This window comes from Chlorocebus sabaeus, chromosome 20 (genome assembly GCF_047675955.1).
Source record: "Chlorocebus sabaeus isolate Y175 chromosome 20, mChlSab1.0.hap1, whole genome shotgun sequence".
Taxonomy (NCBI): domain Eukaryota; kingdom Metazoa; phylum Chordata; class Mammalia; order Primates; family Cercopithecidae; genus Chlorocebus; species Chlorocebus sabaeus.
This window is the reverse complement of record NC_132923.1, coordinates 106,042,733-106,064,542: the sequence shown is the minus strand read 5'-3', so window position 1 is coordinate 106,064,542 and position 21,810 is coordinate 106,042,733. Positions and strand designations below refer to the sequence as shown.

Here is a 21,810-nt window from a genome sequence, read left to right as displayed (position 1 = left end):
ATTAAGAACTGAGATCCTCGGTCCAACAACCAGCGAAGAATGGATTCTGACATCAACCACATGAGTAACTTTGGAAACAGACCTTTTCCAAGCAAGCTTTGAGATGAAGGCAGCCACAGTTGAAATCATGACTGCAGCTTCTGAAGGACCCTGAAGCAGATGACTCAGGAAAGCCATGCCTACGTTCCTAACCTACAGCAACTGTGAGGCTTAAACAACTGTCTTGTTTTAGGCAGGGCATGGTGGCTTATACCTGTAATCCCAGTGTTTTGCAAGGCTGAGGCCAGGAGTCTAAGATCAGACTAAGCAAGCAACATAGCAAGACTCTAGCTTTACAAAAAACTTTTAAAAAATTAGTCTGGAGTGGTGGCGCACCTCTGCAGTCTCAGCTATTCAGGAGACTGAGGTGGGAGGACTCCTTGAGCCCAGAAGTTTGAAGCTGCACTGAGCTACGATTACACTAGTGCACTCCTACCTGGGCAACAGAGTGAGACCCTATCTCTTAAAACACACACACATACACACACACACATACACACTATGTTGTTTTAAGCCACTAAATTTTAGGGTGATTTGTTAAACAGCAATAACACAGTTGTGAATATGTGGAAGTGTTTTTGTATATTTGAAACACTTCTTTAGGAGTTTGTTTTCAAGAAACACTTCTTGTTCCATTTCTAATATTTAAAAGTAAGTGATGAAAGTAAAATCCTTTTGAATTTGAAAAAAAGTAATTACCTCTGTTCCACTGCATCTTTTCCCCAAATTTGTCTTATAGCCCTTCTGTATTTAAAAAAAAAAAACAAAAAAAAAACAACTGGCTTTTTTAACTCTGCAAAATCAAATCAATTTAGACGTGTTGAGCTTACTGAGAATTAGTAGCAATCACTTATATTCAACAGTCAGCTAAAAGATACCTAACTTGAAATCTGATCATATTAAAAGGAGTCAGAAACTACTGAATTATAAAAGCAAATGATAATGTGTTATCCAAGTACAATTTCAAATTCAACAGTAACCTCTCTGCAGGTAACATCATCCACAGCATTGGATAAAATATCCTGGTTTGCCAACCCACTGGCATAAATACCAGCAGTTGCCAAATCTTTACTTAACACACAATAATCAAAAATGTAAATGCATCCAACCTATGAAAAGATAGTCCCTATCCACCCCATCAAGAATTTGGAAATAAAGATTGGTTTTTTTGACAAGGGAAAAAGTAACAGATCACAAAAGAGATGTACAGAGTCTGTTTTAAAGAATAATTTGGTAGTAAGAGGATTAAACAATTTGACAATTCCAAAAGAAGATAACAGGAGTTAGGAACTGGTCCAATAAAAGCAAAGGAGACCCAAGGAGTCAGATGTAGCCAGTATTATCCCACATCTAAGGGCAGGGCATACAACACACAAAGAAGCCTATTCTTATTAAAGCAATCAATACATCTGGTTAGATAGTAGCTTAATTACACTGGACACTAACAACACCCAAGTAATCTCCTTGGCTCCAATTCTGCTTACCAAGCCATATTCTTAGAGGAACTGGCTTCCTCCTATAGCCAACCATGCCAATCACCAAACACAACTATCCTTGTCCATCTAAGAGTTGCTTTTTCTCCTTAAAAAAAAAATCAGTAGACTGCATTTTGGTTTTCATACATTAGTCTCTTGTTGTTCTGGTTAGTGTGGGGTCAATATCATAACCCAATCATCTGAATTAGTAATAACAGTCCATTTCAAGATCTACAAACTGAGAACCAAGACTTGGGGAGTCCTATCAACCCCAGCAATACAATAAATAGACCTTGTACTCTTCCTTATAATGTCACATTAAGTGGAATTCCTAACTGCACCACCAATAGTGTCTGCTCTCAAATCTCTGGGAGAAACACACACACATACACTATTTAGCCCGTCCTGAATCATAAGTTTATAAAAGAAAAAAACTTATGAAAATTAAAAAAAGGCCGGGCGCGGTGGCTCACGCCTGTAATCCCAGCACTTTGGGAGGCCGAGGTGGGCGGATCACAAGGTCAGGAGATCGAGACCACGGTGAAACCCCGTCTCTACTAAAAATACAAAAAATTAGCCAGGCGCGGTAGTGGGCGCCTGTAGTCCCAGCTACTCAGGAGGCTGAGGCAGGAGAATGGCATGAACCCGGGAGGCGAAGCTTGCAGTGAGCCGAGGTCGCGCCACTGCACTCCAGCCTGGGGGACACAGCAAGACTCCGTCTCCAAAAAAAAAAAAAAAAGAAAATTAAAAAAAAAAAATCAGTAAGCTTATTCACGAGGCTTCTGGAAAACAAAACAGAAGGCAAGCACTGGTTTACAAGCAATGTTAGCCACTTGAGACACTTTTAAATTTTGTCTGGAAACATCTTTTTTCCTTTCCATCTAACAAAAAAGAACAAAACGCAAAACCACACTTAACAATCAATCGTGTCATAAAATCCTACACCAAGAACCCTTAAAACACGGATTAAGACAATAAAAAGTGGAGAATATCAAGAAACTCTAGGTTTATTTTAATAACAGTGATAAAGACCCATGAATGCTCTGCAATCACTTTATTTTAAACTAGTTTTAAATCCCAGCTGTGTGAATTTTATCCTTTATCCTCTTCTGCTTTTTCTCACCTACAAAATGACCTATTGTGTACAATGAAAGAGATAACACATGTAATGACATAATACAATGCTGAAATAGTAACCAAAAAGTCAGCTACTATCCTTCTTTAAAAGAGCGAAGTAGCAGCCAATAGACAATACTAATGGTCTGTCAATGAAACGCTCCTATGTCACACTATCAGACACAGTGATCATGGCATCACCTAGGACATGGCAGTACAAATCTCATTACATTACCCCAACAAAACAACACTACAAGAACCATGATTACGGCTTTTCAGGAACTGCAAAGAGGCAAGACAATTATTGCCTAGACTTGTTTGACCATACCACCACTAATATTTGAATAGGGATTTATCAATGAGGTTTAGTGATGATCTCAACAGTAAAAGGGCTCTCTAGCAACTACTCTGTTCTCAAAAGGAGTAAAAGATTAGGTAGCTAATTACACATTCAATACAGGCTGCACAGTGTCTCTCAGAGCAGAAATTGAGCATCTTAAGAAATACTACTAATATGGATGTGCCAACCTTGCAGACGTGATCAGTTTGATCATGTTATTATCTAGCATCTCTAACTTACAACACAAGCTTAGTTTCACTGGAATGTAGCCAATGCAGAAGATGAATGTTTGATATTTAACTAGCTGGTAAGACAGACCAACAACCAAAACAATTCTTAATCTCTTAGTATATATCTCACCACACTCTCAGTACATTAAGAGAAGATGATATCAACTCAGAGAAAGGACCTTTCAGAACTAACTGAAATGAAGAAGTTTGATTGGTAACCACTGATAATCACATGTGGTAGTCTTACTTGTAAAAACTGTATATTTTTCACACAACTTAGTCTCTCCATACCACAGACTGTTGTTGTGAAATCAAGTGAGATAGTATATGAAGTGCTTTTACAAATACTAAGAACTATACTGATATTAAGTTATACTAAAGCTTTATTTAAAGTTTTAACTTATTAAAACATATCTTTTAAAAAAGCCAAGTTTGGCTGGGCGCGGTGGCTCATGCCTGTAATCCCAGCACTTTGGGAGGCTGAGGCGGGTGGATCACGAGATCAGGAGATCAATACCATCCTGGCTAACATGGTGAAATCCCGTCTCTACTAAAAATACAAAAAATTAGCCGGGCGTGATGGCAGGCACCTGTAGTCCCAGCTACTCGGGAGGCTGAGGCAGGAGAATGGCATGAACCCAGGAGGTGGAGCTTGCAGTGAGCCAAGATCGTGCCACTGCACTCCAGCCTGGGCGACAGAGCGAGACTCTGTCTCAAAAAAAAAAAAAAAAAAGCCAAGTTCATCCATTCCTGGTTAGCATAATTCTTTTGGAAGGGCTTCAGAAACTACATACGTATCAAGAGTCACAGCCAAGTGTGGTGGCTGATTCCTGTAATCCCAGCACTTTTGGGAGGCTGAGGCAGAAAGATAGCTTGAGTCTAGGAGTTCAAGACCAGCCCAGGTAACACATGACACCCCATCTCTACAAAAACTTAAAAAAAAAAAGGCCAAGTGTAGTAGCACATGCCTGTGGTCCTAGCTATTCAGGAGGTTGACTGAGGTGGGAGGATCACCTGAGCTCGGGAGATCAAGGTTGCAGTGAGCCATAACTGTGCCACTGCACTCTAGCCTGGGCAACAAAGCAAGATCCAGTCTCAAAAAAAAAAAAAAAATCTACATTCAAAGTGTTTGTAAGAATAAAAAAAAGTTGAGGCTGAGACTGAATGCAGTGGTTCATGCCTGTAACCCCAGCACTTTAGGAGGCTGAGGTGGGAGGGTCACTTCAGGAGTTCGAGACCAGCCTGAGCAACATTAACATGTCAAGACCCCATTTCTATTTTTAAAAATTAAAATTTAAAAAAAGAATAAGATAAGCTGAAAGCAGGCCTGTAATCCCAGCACCTTGGGAGGCTGAGGCGGGCGGATTGCTTGACGTCAGGACTTCGAGACCAGCCTGGACAGCATGGTGAAACCCTGTCACTACTAAAAATACAAAAATCAGCCATCTGTAGTGGCCAGGCGCCTGTAATCAGAGCTACTTGGGAGGCTGAGGTAGCAGAATCGCTTGAAGCAGAGGTTACAGTGAGCCAAAATCGTACCACTGCACTCCAGTCTGGGCAACAGAGCAAGACTCTGTCTCAGGGAAAAAAAAAAAAAAAGTTGAAAGCAAACTGCAAACTAAGTATTCAACAATAAATTAGCTGTGGGCCTGATGCAGTGGACCACACCTGTAATCCCAGCATACTGGTAGGCAGAAGGATCACTTGAGGCCAGGAATTCAAGACTAGCCTGTGCAACACAGTGAGACCCTGTCTCTTTAAAGAAATGAATAAGCAAGCAAGCAAGTTATAGCACAACAATGCAGGCTCACCAAAAATAGCCATAATGACTACACATAATATTATAAAATAACATTAAATTTTAAAAGTAAAATACAAAATTATACATGTAAAGACTGCTTCTCCTCATGCATTCTTCCCTTTTGGATCAAGACTGGAAAGAAAAATAAAAGCAGAAGGGTGTTTGCTAGTGCACTGGGATTGTGGATTACTTGTTTCAAAATACACTTTTGTTATGATTTTAAATTAATTTTCTAATAAATAAAAACTGAGAGTATGGTGGTCTGAAATAAATAAGGCCTATCTCTCAAGCAGATACATTCCACTTCGACATAATTTCTTTTTCCTTTTTTTTTTTTTTTTTGAGACAGTCTCGCTCTGTTGCCCAGGCTGGAGTGCAATGGCGCAATCTCAGCTCACTGCAAGATCCGCCCCCCCAGGTTCACGCCATTCTCCTGCCTCAGCCTCCTGACTAGCTGGGAATACAGGCACCTGCCATCATGCCCCGCTAATTTTTTGTATTTTTAGTAGAGACAGGGTTTCACCGTGTTAGTCAGGACGGTCTTGATCTCCTGACCTTGTGATCTACCTGCCTCGGCCTCCCAAAGTGCTGGGATTACAGGCGTGAGCCACTGCGCCTGGCCACTTCAATGTAATTTCAAAAGGGCAAAAGTTAATAGCAATTTTAAGAAAAGAGCTCATGTCCTAAGTTTCAAATATTTTTAAGCAAGCTGATACAGGATTAGCATCCTTAACCCAAAAAAAATGCAAAATTTGAAATGCTCTAAAATCCAAAACTTTTTGAGTGTCAGTGTCACAGTCAAAGGAAATGCTCACTGGAGCATTTCAGATTTCATGTTTCTGGATTAGGCTCTTCAGCTAGTAACCATAATGCAAATATTCCAAAAATCAAAAAATTTCAAAACATTTCTGGTCCCAAGTATTTTGGATAAGAGATACCCAACCTGTAATAAATTTCCAACTGATTTTGAAAATTGTTGCTTAAATAAGGAATATTAAAAATGTTCAGTGTTCCATCACAAGCCAGTTTTTTTTAACTAAAAATAAGTATATAAAGCAAAGAATTTTTAAGTTTTCATCTTCTCTTTCAGTGAAGGAATAAGATCTTCCAAATTCTCATTTCACATTTACATAGATGTATATATTCATGGTATTAAAAATAATCTACATATAAGCAGAGTAAAGTGGATTACTTCCTGCATCCACTTTAATGTTACTCAATACTTACATGTAAAGATTATTTTTAAATGTTAAAATCTGTGTTCTCATTAATTTAATTCAAATCACCAAAAAAACTATCTAAGAATCAACATCTACAATAATTTTCTTTGTATTTCTCTACTAGGTATCATCACAATCTGGCATGTAGTAATTACTGCTTAAAATTTTTACCCTACTGTTGCAACTGGTTACTACTGAAAACAGACTTCCATAGACACGGTGGTGTCTTAACAAAATACCTCTTTTGGCTGAAATCTAATATACTGCTTTTTTAAAAAGCAAACTTTAATCTGTTGCATAATCATAATTAACATTTTTTTTATAATTATGCAGTATATAAATTAACAGATTTTTTAAAGGTTTTCCCAGGTTATTAAGTACCTTTTCTAAGCACTGTTAATACTTGCATCTAATGCCTTTAAATAACACTTCCACCACTAAGGATGAAATCAAGGAGACTGCAGAGTATAGGACAAGATGAGGTAATCTGATCTCTCCCCCACAACTGGGAAATCAACATTGCTTTTCTGACTATTGAAAAAATGAATTTCAGTATTTGAAGTACTTGCTGATGTCCAAAAGTACTACTTGCACATACCCTAAAACGCACAGCCTGCATTAGACACTACTGGAAAAAACAAAAAAAGCAGTAAAAGACATTCTTTGCCCTGAAGGAACTTAAAAGATTAAAAAGAAAAACCAGAGTCAAATGGACAGGTAATTTTAAGATAAGCACACTGCCTAATAATGTAGTATAGACTGTTAGAATTCACAGCTTACTACAGATGAAGAAAGGAAGAGCAACCAACCACCAATGAAGGAATGAACCTAGGATAGGATGGTCAAGAACTATCTTAAAGAAGGGGACAGAATTTAGAGCAAGTCTGTCCAACCTGCAGCCCAGAACTGCTTTGAATGTGGCCCAATACAAAGTAATAAACTTGCTTAAAACATTATGAGATTTTATTTTGCAATTTTTTCTTTTTTTTTTTTTTAGTTCAGCTATCATTAGTGATTGTGTATTTTATGTGTGGCCCAAGATCACATTCTTCCAATGTGGTCCAGGGAAGCCAAAAGACTGGACAACCCTGATTTAGAGTGAGTGAGACGGTGCAAAGGACCTTCTACAATGAACAAAGGTAGGCAGAAGTGAAAGCAAGTGGAGCAGGTGCCCACCTGGAAACTGGCCATCAACACAGGGTAGCAATAAGAAGAGGGTGAATGTCAGCTGCCAGTGAGACTAATGTCAGCTGCCAGTGAGACTACAAAAAGCACCCCTAGGGCTTTAATCCAATAGGCAACAGGTAGTAACATTATAGAATTTATCTTTAAAAGATTGATCTGACAGTCCACCATAAAATGGGGTGAAGGAAAGCAAATGAATGTTGGGAGTCTAAGCAAAGAGGCCAATGTAGTAATCCAGACATGAAATGGTAAGAAAAGGAACTGTGGAAGTGGGTGCAAGGACAAAATTGCTGCTTAGATGTCTCTCAGCTTTCAAAGCAAGTTTTTTTGTTTTGTTTTGCTTTGTTTTTTTAAGCTATATAATTTTACCAGGCGCAGTGGCTCACGCCTGAATTCCCAGCACTTTGGGAGGCCGAGGCGGTGGATCACCTGAGGTCAGGAGTTCAAGACCAGCCTGGCCAACATGGTAAAATCCCACCTGTGCTAAAAATACAAAAATTAGCTGGGTGTGGTGGTGCATGCCTGTAATTCCAGCTACTTGGGAGGCTGAGGCAGGAGAATCATCTGAGCCTGGGAGGCGGAGGTTGCAGTGAGCCGAGATCTCGCCACTGCACTCAAGCCTGGATGACAGAGCGAGACTCCATCTCAAAAAAATAAAAATAAAAACAATTAAAGGCTGGCCAGGCATAGTGGCTCACGCCTGTAATCCCAGCACTTTGGGAGGCTGAGGCAGGTGGATCACCTGAGGTCAGGAGTTCGAGACCAGCCTGACCAATGTGGTGAAACCTTGTCTTTACTAAAAATACAAAAAGTTAGCCAGGTGTCATGGCATGCACCTGTAGTCCCTCCTACCTGGGAGGCTGAGACAGGAGAATTGCTTGAACCTGGGAGGCAGAGGTTGCAGTGAGCCAAGATCATGCCACTGTAATCCAGCCTGGGCAACACAGAAAGGCTCCAACTCAAAAAATTTTAAATCAAATAAAACAAAAGCTATATAATTTCAAAAGAGTCATTGCCTATTATGACGATCGAGAATGAATTCACTAGGTATACATAATCACTGGAGTTCTTTTAATTAGGAATCTATTCTGCAGAGACAGCTGAGTGCAAAAGCTAAATGAAAACAATCCATTAAGTCTCCTGTGTGGTACATGAAGAAAAAGAAAATACAAAAATAAAAAATAAAAACACAAACAGATGCAAATCTGTACATATAGTATCAAAAGTTTAAGTTTTATGTATCCAAAGGGTATTGAGGCTTCCCTGAAGATCCACTGTAGGCTGCTGGGGGACAGTAAGAGCAAAAAGAACAATCAAGTCAAGATAAGAATTTGTTAGCTTTTAAATTTCAGGACAACCAGGCCAAGTGCGGTGGCTCATGCCTGTAATCCTAGCTCTTTGGGAGGCTGAAGCGGGCGAATCACTTGAGCCCAGATTTTCGAGACCAACCTGGCCAATATGGTGAAACCCTGCCTCTATTAGGTACAAAATTAGCCAGGTGTGGTGGCAGGCGCCTATAATCCCAGTCACTTGGGAGGCTGAGGCACGAGAATTTTCGCTTAAGCCCAGGAGGTGGAGGTTGCAGTGAGCCAAGATAGTGCCACTGCGCTCCAGCCTGGGCAACAAAGCAAGCCTCTGTCTCAAAAACGTAAATAAATAAACAAATTTTAGGACAACCACAAATTAGATATTAGATAGAATTGCTAACTTGATGACTACCATTAAACTTCAAAAAACACAGGGGTTTCCTGTTTTCTGCACACATCAAAGAACACAACCCTGTCTGGCTACGACTTCATCCTAGAAACCAAGCACTTCAAAAGATATCATTCATACTTTCATAAAGCAAGTCCATTAAAGAACATTCAGAAATACTGTTAGCACCTTACACTCCATGTTATTTTGTCATGAATTAACCTGAACAGGCTCCCATACACATGCCCTCCTGAATCTGAAAGTAAAGCTTTTTTTTTTTTTTTTTTTTTTTTGGAGACGGAGTCTCGCTCTGTCACCCAGGCTGGAGTGCAGTGGCCGGATCTCAGCTCACTGCAAGCTCCGCCTCCCGGGTTCACGCCATTCTCCTGCCTCAGCCTCCCGAGTAGCTGGGACTACAGGCGCCCGCCACATTGCCCGGCTAGGTTTTTGTATTTTTTAGTAGAGAAGCGGTTTCACCGTGTTAGCCAGGATGGTCTCGATCTCCTGACCTTGTGATTCGCCCGTCTCAGCCTCCCAAAGTGCTGGGATTACAGGCTTGAGCCACCCCGCCCGGCCCAAGTAAAGCTTTCTTTATACCTTCCCATTTCGTTAATGGAAGACAGCCAAGAAATTTCTCTTCTCTACTATCTTCATAAAACCTAAGAGACTGACAATAAAGTATGTTGATAAAATGATGAAATTCCCAGAGTGAATCAGGCTTTTCTGCATGATACAGGAACAGCATATAAGGGATGTTATATTATCTATAGGTTACCTATAAATAAGGTCACATGTTTTCATATATGAATAAACTACAAGGTTTTTTTTTTAGATTCAGAGAGCAAATGTGCAGGTTTGTTACATGGCTATAATATATTGTGTGACGCTGAGGTTTGGGCTTCAACTGAACCCGTCACTCCAATAGTGAACATAGTTACCCAATAAGTAGTTTTTCAACCCTTGCCTCCCTCCTTCCCTTCCCCCTTTTGGAGTCCTCAGAGTCTACTGTTCCCTTCTTTATGTCTATGTGTACTCAATGTTTAGTTCCCACTTACAAGTGAGAACATGTGGTATCTGGATTTCTGTTCCAGTGATAACTCACTTAGGATAATGGACTCCAGCTGCAACCATGTTGCTGCAAAGGACATAACTTCATTCTTTTTTTATGGGTGTAGGTGTACCACATATTCCTTACCCAATTCACTGTTGCTGGGCACCAAAGCTGATTCCACGTCTGTGCCATTGTGAACAGTGTTGCAATAAACATGCAAGTGCAAGTATCTTTTGGTATAACAATTTGTTTTGACTATATGGTTTGATCTATAGCATAACCACATTCATTTTATAATAGGTCTTCACTTTAATAATTACATATTATAGTACTTGCGAACCCAGTATACAAAAGATAAGCTCCAGACCCCTCAGGATACTGTAAAGTTCACAAATACAATGATGAAAACATCTAGATTGCTTCATGACCCCCTCACATACCCAAAGCAGGAAGCAAACAGCCCGACTGAGATAACAAAGAATAATCTGCATCAAGATGGGACCAAATACTCTAATGAACCCACACCCAGTCAGCCTCAGGGTATTTTAAAATTTTTGATCTGACAAGACAAGGATCTCAGTATGGACAAGTTCCCCTTTTCCTTCACCATAGGAAATAAATATTTCATAAATATGCCTGCTATGTATATAGGGAATACAACACAAAAAATAAACGTTTGCTACACGCTTCACTACAATGAGAACCACATCATATACTAATTAATCAAAATACAATGTATTTGCTTTGATGTTCTGGTTCCTTATTAGCAAGGTTACAGTAACCAAGAAGGAATTACACAAACATAGTTTAATACCAGCTTGAAAAAGCAATGTAACAAAAGTAATTCTATTTTTCTAAACATCATTATGTCTGGTTACTGTATATATAATGAGGATATGTTTCTGTGCTCCAACAGATGGCCCAGAGAAAGTACTATCGATCAGCAACAACAATATTAAACAAAAGATCCTTTATGTAAAAATGCCTTTATATATCGGATTCAATTTGGATAACAGCACTGCTGATTTATTGTTTGTATTCTATACTTTATTTTTGCAAAAGTAGCTAATGAATAGCTTTTAAATGTATATATTTGCAGACAGCCTGAATATATGCTTTTTGTCTGTTCCTTATTCTCTCCCTCTACACCCCAACATCCCCGAGGATAAAAAAGTCATGTGAACAGAAAATACAACCAATATTTACTAAATTGAACTGAGCTCCCTTGGGGGAATAGATAGGGATACCAATTTCTGATGTAAAAGGAAAAGTAAAAAGGAACCCATGCTTAGGAAAAAATATTTACTGATATATGATTCTTTCAATACAATATATTTAGCAGCTACTGTTTACTAAGCACATTATTAGCTGAAGCCCCACCCTCAACAAACTTTTGTATGAGAAAAAAGAAAACATCACCGTATATACACAAATCATTACGTATAAAACTGGGCTATGACTGTTGAAACAGTACTTGAAGTCCAGTATGCAGAAGATAAAGCCCAGATCATCATTTGTATCATCTCTGTAAGAATACTACAGATCACTTGCTACTTGAATTCCCCTTCACAGCTTCTAATGGGAGCGAGCAAAAAAGCTTTAATAGGGGAGCTGATATCTGAAGCCAAATTTTGAATAAGTAGACTCTGAATATGCAGAAACCAACCAGAAAAATTCAGGATTTGAGTAGTAAGAGATCTGGGTTCAAACATAGTCTTAATGATTACATTAACCTCTCTAATCTTTGTTCACCTCATCTTAAAAAAAGGGCACCATAATATTGCAGGACCACTGTAAAAACTGTAACATACATGAGGTGATTAGCAAAGTTCTGCGAAAATTGTATACACTCAATATTTTGTAGCTATTATTACTTCCGAGCCTAGAAAAAAAACAGAATTTGAAGATAATCCCCATCTTGACACTTAAGAACTTAGCTGGAGTCATTTAACCTTATGGCTCATTCTGCTCATCTAAAAAAAATGGGAATAATACCTCTCAAAAACCTATTGGGAGAATCATATGGATAATGGTATCATATAGATCATTATATTGAAAAGTGTTACTGTTTATTATAGTCTTCCCTCCAATAAAGCATGCTAATATGGATAAAAGAGTCAAAGGAGGTTGATGAAAGGGAAGAAATTTAATGAAGACAAAGTAAGCAGCATGTGGATCTTCTGCTGCAAACATGATATGCTGCATTCAAACATTCCAAGACAACTTAACATCTACACACAGTAATAGGTTCCTGGTCTTCCCAGTGCAGGTCAGAAGACAGAAGAATGGGTGGGGTTTGTGCTTTGGTCTCAAAGTCAGGACTGACCTGGGAACCATGTTCAAAATGTCAAATAGGACCACATTTCCAGGGTTAGAAAACACCTTCTCCTATCTCGTTCCTCAAAGTGCCCAATCCCAATCCAAAAATTATTATTTTGGGTCCCAGGAGCTTCCTCAAACAATACTGATAAAAAGGTCACTTTATCTCTAGCAGTCATTAACCTAATATAAGCCATTTACCAAGATCTTCTTCCTCCAGGCCACTTGGTGTGGCTAGCTGTTTCTTCTAAAATAAACATTTCCTTTTAAAAGCAAGATGTCAAAAAAAAAAAAAAAAAAATGCCCAAAAAGTTAAGGGAACTAGGGTGTTTTTACTATTACTATTGTACTTGAAAGTTACATTTTGGCCAGACGCAGTGGCTCACGCCTGTAATCCCAGCACCTTGGGAGGCCGAGGCAGGTGGATCACTGGATGTCAGGAGTTCGAAACCAGCCTAGCCAACATAGTGAAATCCTGTCTCTACTAAAAAAAAAAAAAAAAATACAAAAATTAGCTGGGCATGGTGGCACACACCTATAGTCCCAGCTACTTGGGAGGCTGAGGCAGAAGAATTGCTTGAACCCAGGAGATCGAGGTTGCAGTGAGCTGAGATCGCACCACTGCACTCCAGCGTGGGCGACAGAGTGAGACTCCATCTCAAAAAAAAAAAAAAAAGAAAAGAAAAGAAAAGAAAAAAAGCTACATTTTGAGGAAAAAGGGGAATTAATTACACTGCTTGGTCAGATATTTTTATATTAATAAACCTCAAGGCATTATTAATTTTTCATCCCTTCAGCAAGAAAGTCTATATGATTTTGCTGATAGACATCTTCCCAAAATTCAATCCGTTTTGGAGTCAACTACGCTGCTTTTATGGCATCCTAATTGCAAGGAACAGCCAGTGTCAAGGTAGCCCTCCCAAAGCTGTGGATTCTAGAAGTACTTTTAGCTATTCAAAAGCCTCCAATTCTATTGAGACACTGTTTACCATAATGGAAAGATGTGGAAAAAAATTGAACAGATTTAGTCTCCATACTAGAGTCAGGCTCATACTTGCCCTGACTCCAGTATTACCATCCCACGAACTCTCATGGACACTTAAACGTCTTGGGCAGCTGCAGACAGTGAACAAGTCACTTTAAAGAACCCAATGAGGCCAGGCGCAGTGGCTCACGCCTGTAATCATAGCACTCTGGGAGGCTGAGGCAGAGAGATCACAAGGTCAAGAGATAGAGACCATCCTGGCAAACGTGGTGAAACCCTGTCTACTGAAAATACGAAAATTAGCTGGGCGTGTGGTGGCACGCATCAGCCACTCAGGAGGCTGAGGCAGGAGAATCGCCTGAACCCAGGAGGTGGAGTTTGCAGTGAGCCAAGATTGCGCCACTGCACTCCAATCTGGTGACAGAGCAAGACTCCGTCTCCCAAAAAAAAAAAAAAAAAAAAAAAAAAAAAAAAAACCAATGAAAAGTTACAAAATCTCTAAATCACAGGGGGAAAGTCAATCTAAAAGGATATCTTTTAGACACTCTCTAGTATATCCTAAAAAAGCCAGAACAATTCCTCTTTTCTATCTTTTTTAAGAAAGAAACAAGGGCAAGCTCTCAGAATCTTAGACCTGAAAAGGTCCTGGGAAATTATCTAGTTCAACATCTTTATCTTACGGGTAGAAAAAAGTAAGTCCAAAGAAGATAAATGTTTGAACCTCGGTTCTAAGAAGTTGTGGTGTCAGAGTTCTGGCCCAATCCAATGCTACCTCTAACCCACCAAATTTTGCCTTTCTTTGGATTAAAGCTCACCCAAATCACTATCAAATTCCTCCCTCTGCCATTCTGCTATCCCACACCAATGGATCAAGTACTATATAATGTCTAATGAGAATATAAAGCTACAATTTAAATACATCTCAAGTTATCCTAATTCCTGTGAAGAAGGTAGGATTCGTTATCACTCTATATACAGAAGCACTTTCTAGATTTCCTTTGTCAGGTTTACAAAGTCGTTATAATCAAGGGTATGTTTTTCTATGCTTCAGCTTTCTAAGACAAAGATGAAGAGTCACATATCTAAATACAATTCATTTGTTGTAGAAATAAGCTAGTATTCACTACTATTTTAACTTCCCTGGAAGCTGTCAAGTTTACTACACATAAAACATTAAAGAATCTTAAGGGGAAAAAAGGTCCTTGATTTTTAAAAGTTAAAAAACCAATTATGCGAACAAAGTACCTTTCTGTCAAACTCTCAAAGTACTTTCCAACTACAACTTCTCTCTTTTTTAAAAATCCATCCTTTTCTAGGTCATGAACAGTAACAATGCTGCCAACCTACAGGTGGAGCAAACAGGTTATGCAAGATCATAAATCAAACCAATTTAGAAATAGCGCCCAGAAGCCCAAGGTCAGTGAGCCTTCCTCTGTACTACAAACATCTTTTTCTAGGATCCTTGATTAACGGACTGATCTCTTGATATGCAAATAAAATCTGCTAAAGTATGTGCCTTTAAACTTTTCAGGGCTTTAAGCCAAATGAAAGGGGCTAACAAGGAAAGTAGACAAAACCTTTTTAAATAATTTGTGGCCCTGATCCTAACATATTTTCCTATCTTCTTTTTTATATGAGCTTTGTAGAATAGGAGGCACATAAAGCACTTGTACTATGAGTCCTTCAGCTAAGAACAGCTTGGAGAGTGATATTTTAAGTAGTCACTTCTTAGCAAGATTTCTTCTAAGAAATACTGTAAACCTTTCAAAGTGACACCAAGAGGCCAACAGTGGCTTTGAAGAAAATAAAGTAACAAGAGCCAACCAGCACTAACTTTAACTACTAGAAATCAATTACTTTGAAGGGAACCAATTCTATTTGAATTCTAAAGACTCCATACATTCTTTACATAACTAGCGTTTACCCTAGACTCACACAGATGCACAAGCGCATAGGTGCCCACACAGCCACAAGAAAAAAAAAAAAAAAAAAACAAATAACTGAAACGAAGACACTGTGCCTGGCTTAAAAGTCATGCAATTTACGTCTAGTGTTTATATGGGTAAATACTGGTTTGTTTTTTGTATTTTTTTTTTTTCTTTGAGACGGAGTCTCACTCACTCTGTCGTCCAGGCTGGAGTGCAGTGGCACTATCTGGGCTCAGTGCAACCTCCACCTTCTGGGTTCAAGTGATTCTCCTGCCTCAGTCTCCCAAGCAGCTGGGACTACAGGCGCACACCATCACACTCAGCTTATTTTTGTATTTTTAGTAGAGATGGGGTTTCACTATGTTGGCCAGGCTGGTCTCGAACTCCTGACCTCAGGTGATCTGCCCACCTTGGCCTCCCAAAGTGCTGGCATTCCAGACGTGAGCCAGCGCTCCTGGCCAGTAAATACTGTATTTATACACACTCCCTCTCAGAGATATTTTATTGCTAAAAAGAAAGAAAATTTAATAAAGTTAATTACAAGCTGTTCTTTTTTATTATAAAAGCTTATTTTCTGCCAGGCACAGTGGCTCACGCCTGTAATCCTAGCACTTTGGGAGGCCGAGGCGGGCGGACTGCCTGAGCTCAGGAGTTCAAGACCAGCCTGGGCAACACAGTGAAACCCTGCTCCTACTAAAATACAAAAAAAAAATTAGCCGGGCATGGCAGCGTGCACCTGTAGTCCCAAGCTACTCAGGAGGCTGAGGCAGGAGAACTGCTTTAACCTGGGAGGCAGAGGTTACAGTGAGCCGACATTGTGCCACGGCACTCTAGCCTAGGCAACAGAGTGAGACTCTGTCTCTTTTAAAAAAAAAAAAAAAAAAAAAAGAAAGAAAGAAAAAGTTTATTTTCATTTTTTCTTTTGTGCTGTTCTCACGTTGTTGCAAAAAAACTCTCTTAATCTGTACCTATCCAAAGCCTAAACTAGAAGATGCTTTTTAAGGAATATGTCTCCTCCTCCATTAAAGTCTAAATAGTCCTGTTAATAATGATTCCCTCCTTCTCTGAACGCCAACCATACATAGAAAAAAATTTGCTCTTTCTGTTTATAGGTATATTCATTGTTTCCTCAACTAGCTAAAAAAAGAATTCCTTGAATAAAGAAACCTCACTCCACACTTAGGAAATGTTTAACCTCTCAATTATTTTACAGATACTAACTTCATTTACCCTAATTAAGGGCACATGCTTTGCAATGGGAGGAAGCCAGGGAAGAATCCTATCACTTACTAGATGTGTTACCCTGGGTAAATTATTTCGTCTCTCTTGGCCTTTTTCCTTATCCAGATAATAGAACTGTCCTCATAGAGTTATTAATCAGATAATGAATAAGAACCCCTTAGCATCTACCTATGGTTGATAAATAGTAGTTGTTACTGTTACTTGTGAATAGTGGGGAAAGGAAGAATGACACAGCATTACTGATGGAATATACTGTTTTGTTATTAACATATGCCTATATCCATGCCCGAGGAATTATACACATATACCAAAAAAAAAAAAAAAAAAAAGGCGTTTCTGGAAGAAGAAAAAAAATGATAAAAAAGAATTTAACACTGTCAACTTGTCATTTAAATAAACTTTACCCTCTACTGAAATTGCTTGCTATTCAATTAAAATTAAGCATTCGGTGATTATAAACTGTTGCTCACAAAACAGTAATAGGGCATTATTCTTATTTTGTATCATTAATTTTTTTAAAAGAAAAACAGGCTGGACACAGTGGCTCATGCCTGTAATCTCAACACTTTGGGAGGCCAAGGCAGAAGGATCACTTGAGCCCAAGACCAGTCTGGACAACATAGTGAGACTCTGTTTCTATTTTTATAAAAAATTCAAAAAAGAAAGAAAAACAACCTGGAATTGGATTTTTGGTGGAATACACCAGGTTAGAATTATAGGAGTAAGAAAGACAATAAACATAGTTTCTCTTTCTATGCTTAATATCCAACAAATACGTTAACTTTCTGTTCAAATTTGCTCCAAAAACTTAATGACAAAGTCTTTTAGACTTTCTAACCATACATTGATTTATTGATTTGCATTGTGTCAGTGACAGGCACAGGAAATACAAGGACATCTCCCAATCATCTCCTAAAATTCTAGGAGGAAAACAGACCAAAAATGTATGAACTCAAGATGATAGGACACTGGACTCTGTGGCCACAAGACGATTCAGAAAGTTAGAAACAAAATCTTATAACAAAGAAAGCAAGAATCTCAGTTTAGACATCAACAATTTTTAACTATTCACTGCCTAACCACAAAGGCAATCAAGGAATATCTGCTTCAAACTCAGAAGTGTAATTATCCTAATTTTGACCTCAGAACCTAGCACAGTGCCTGGGGATCAAATATTTGCTAAATCAAAGAACAATTGTATCTAATAAATGGTATAAATGAGGACCGCAGAATAAAGTAATTCTCCCTCTTGTGAAACATTAAAATCAACATAGGAGCTATCAAATGTTAGATACACAAAAAAATGAAATGGAAGAGAAAACCTAAAGTTACTTTCCAGAACAAGAAAGTCACAACAAATACCACTTGTGAGTCTGTGGTATTTTAAGTAGTTAATTCAAACTGTATATTCTATCTTTGTCATCAATACATGCTTATTGTCACACCTAGAATAGCCAGCAGTTGGCTACATGTTAATATCTATACTCCCCTTCCTTTTTAAGACTTATGGCAACCTTCTCTATTGACGCAATGGATAAAAGTAAATTTTGTTTCTGCAAATTTTAAACATTACAATCAAAGCAAAATTCTTATTTCTGAATTTCCTGTAAGGTATGACTAGCTCAGGTCTCTACCTTCCGTAATTCCTCCACCAGAAACCTAACAACTTCCCTTTCACAATGGAGTTCTAAACAACTTCCTCAAAAAAGGCACTACTCTAAAAATAGGTTACTGACATTTTCTGATTAGTAAGCCAATCTAAGACTCCCTTTGCCATTGACGGGGGGTTGGGGGGGGGACCTAGCCACTGGAAAATGAGGCAAAGGTTGGCCTTTAATTTAATGCATATAAAATTAAAATACTTCTTAAGTTTTTAATGACTCAATTTATAGCTGACATTAATATTCAATAATTTGTGCTCACATGTTGGCTACTTTGTTTTGCTTTTAAAACATTAGGTTATGGTTAACATTCTTCTTCTAATGACATAGTTTTGGCAAAATTCTCCAGCATCCTGTCCCTATCATGAGAATGGCAACAAGGAAAAGCAAGCACATATTTCTGGAGACTAGATTTGGACACATTTGATGAAAGACAACTCCAACCTTCCCTTAAAAACAACCCACTTTTCTGACACACCAGTTCACTTACCTCTCCCATCGCTCTTCCCTCCAGAGCAAGTGCTTGAAAATCATGATTCAGTTCATCCATGGAACGCACCTATTGTTTAGAATAGAGATGGAAAAATCTTCAAGTCAGCATCTTGAATTTTACATACACATTACACACAACTGAAAATTTATTCTATGCTAACTTTCAGACATTGGCAAAGACAATAGCAATGATCAAGCGACAGAGATTAAACATTCACCTACCTTTAAGCATCAGGGTTCAGCAATGACCCCTACTTTCTCCCCTCCCATTCCCTTTTATTTTCAAAACATGAAAAGCACAAAATCCAAATAAATGAAAAAGCAAATTCCATCACGAGAATTATGTTAGCTATTTTTCATACTTTTTAATTTAATAAGTAAAGACCAACATGCTGAAGAGCAATGATGTCTTGAAGATGACTATGTGACCTGATGAGTCAAAAGATCATGGCTCCTCCCCAGTTGTGAATAGTTAAGTTAAATTAGGGAGTGCATTTGCTCCAATCCACTATTTTTCTTTGGTAAACCTCAGGAAAGGGGGGGATGCAAACCCTATAATGAAGTATCCCAATATTTCTCCACATTGGGAGATTCCTCGGGTTCCCCAAACCTCATATCCAGGGGGAGAAAATAACGTGTCACAAGAATCCCTCCAACCCTTACTCATTGTTAAATGTAATCCTACCTACAGCATAACAATCTCTTTAGGCTTCCATTTACCTATCTATCTCCGAAGTCATTCCTACAAGGTAATAACATCAAGGATGATGTGTGAAATAGATTATTCAAAACAGTTATAATTCAACTAGTTTACTGGTTTTCTCTGTTATAAGCAGCAAGCTGTTTCTGCTGCCTGAGGCTAGAGTCACTACCCATCCCCAGGCAAGGGATTCAAGAGTACATTCCTTTATTTATTAAAGACGTAGGCTCCCAGCCTGGGGAACATGGAAAAATTGCCCTCTCTACAAAAAATATAAAAATTAGTTGGGCTGTGGTGGCACACATCCAGAAACTCAGGAGGCTGAGGTGGGAGGATCACGTAAGCCCAGGAGCTAGAGGCTGCAGTGAGCCACGATCACACCACTGCACTCCAATCTAGGTAACAGAACGAGATCCTTTTTCAAAAAAAAAAAAAAAAACGCTGGACGCGGTGGCTCAAGTCTATAATCCCAGCATTTTGGGAGGCTGAGGTGGGAGGATCACTTGAGGTCAGGAGTTCGAGACCAACCTGGCCAACATGGTGATATCTACAAAAAAAAATACAAAAATTAGCCAGGCATGGTGGCAGACACCTGTAATCCCAGGAGGTTGAGGTGGGAGAATCACTTGAAGCCAGGAGGCAGAGGTTGCAGTGAGCCAAGATCACGCCATTGCACTCCAGCCTGGGCAACACAGATTCTGTCTCCAAAAAAAAAAAACAACAATGTTGACTACCTGAAGCAGGAGTTTCTCTCAAACTCCTCCCTCTGATCTCCACTACCTTCCAATGTCAGTTTACAATTTCTACCACTGGATAAACGTAAAGAGGGTCAAGTTAGGGCCAAGCAATGAGAGAAGAGTATGGAGAACATGAGCCAGAATACAGTTAAGAGAATCAGTTTAAGAATTTTATTTGAGGCAAGATCACTAAAGCTCAGGAGTTCAAGACCAGTGTGGGCAATAAAGTACTCCGTCTCTACAAATAAAACTTTTAAAAATAAAAATAAAAATAAAATTGCCGGGCATAGTGATGCACGCCTATGGTCCCAGCTACTCCAGAGGCTGAGGCTGAGGTGGGAAGATAGCCTGCACCTGGGCAGTCGAGGCTCCAGTGAGCGGAAATCAAGCCACTACACTCCAGCCTGGGTGAGACTGGCTTCGGGAAAAAAAAAAGAATTTAATTAACATGCTGCCTAGCAGCCTATACATTTGACATCACCTAAGAATCTTAACTGTCAGAACTAACACTGCATAAAGATACAGTTGCATTATTGTTTTCAATCATATATTTTTAAAACCCACAGCCAATACTATGCTACAAATGAGACACACTGTATCACTAAGATACAAAAGATTGGGAATGCTCACTAAACACTGAAATTTATAAAACTCAGAGTAAAATTTAGTTAGTTACATGAGCACAAAGAGACAGACAAGGCTTATAATATTGTGGTGTTTCAAAAAGGCCCTGAAATAGGAGCTATGATCATCTTACACAGTATTTACATTATTTAGATGAGCACAATAAAAAGACTCCTAAACTGTATATAATAAAAATAAAGGAGTGTAGGGAGGATGAAGACAGGATGTTCGTTGGGAACTCTACAAATGTTATATGAAATGATAAACCTTTAGGCCAGCATTAACATTGACAAAGCATGTAAATCAAATGCACAAAGCTCTGTATCTAGCTCTTTCTGTGGAATCTAATTATACATTTAAATAGAGCTAGGCATTTCTTGGAAATCCAAAATCTACAAATACAGTTTCAACCAGAAATATTGAAAATCTATTTATATGTCCCAAGGAAACTAAGTAGGAAGAATAAGAAAAAAAGTATGTGCTGTGCATATTTATGTAGCCATCACAACAATCTCATAGGGATTATTCCCATTTTAGATTAGGAAACTTATCCTCCGAGAAATGCCTTCTCCAACCATTGTTAAGTAGGGAGAGCACAGGAGGAAACTAAGGCTCCGAGCACTTAAATGGCACTGCCAGGATCTTAATCCAAGTCTTACAATTTAAAGTTCAAGGCTCTTTCTGTACCACCAAGCTGCACCCTGGCAGTCAAAGGAAGTTTCCACTTCCAGTATTCTCTTATTTTACTAGATAAAACTGCTGTCAGTTTCTGCTGTGGGTTTTGATGAATGTGCTCTCTTGGTCTTGCCTTGGCTTTTCACTATCTCTTCCCCTACGTTCAAAACTTGCTCATCCTGCCCTTGTAGCATTTTCCATTCCTTTCTACACTATCTTCCTGCCACCATTCTCTTTCACCATTTATCTACGCTCTCTTGATGTGTACACTCTCTCTCCCCGTCTCCCCTGGCCC

At 38.9% G+C, this 21,810-nt stretch overlaps 1 protein-coding gene across 27 annotated transcripts in view; it reads right to left on the bottom strand.

Annotated features, from left to right (window-relative positions):
• The window catches only part of PUM1 (pumilio RNA binding family member 1), a 136,892-nt gene that overhangs the window by 79,191 nt on the left and 35,891 nt on the right, over positions 1-21,810 (bottom strand). For all 27 annotated transcript variants that reach the window (XM_007979672.3, XM_007979674.3, XM_007979688.3 and 24 more), the window contains exon 3: positions 18,778-18,846. In XM_007979672.3, the coding sequence (XP_007977863.1) occupies positions 18,778-18,846 (69 nt within the window). The remainder of the gene's footprint in view (positions 1-18,777; positions 18,847-21,810) is intronic.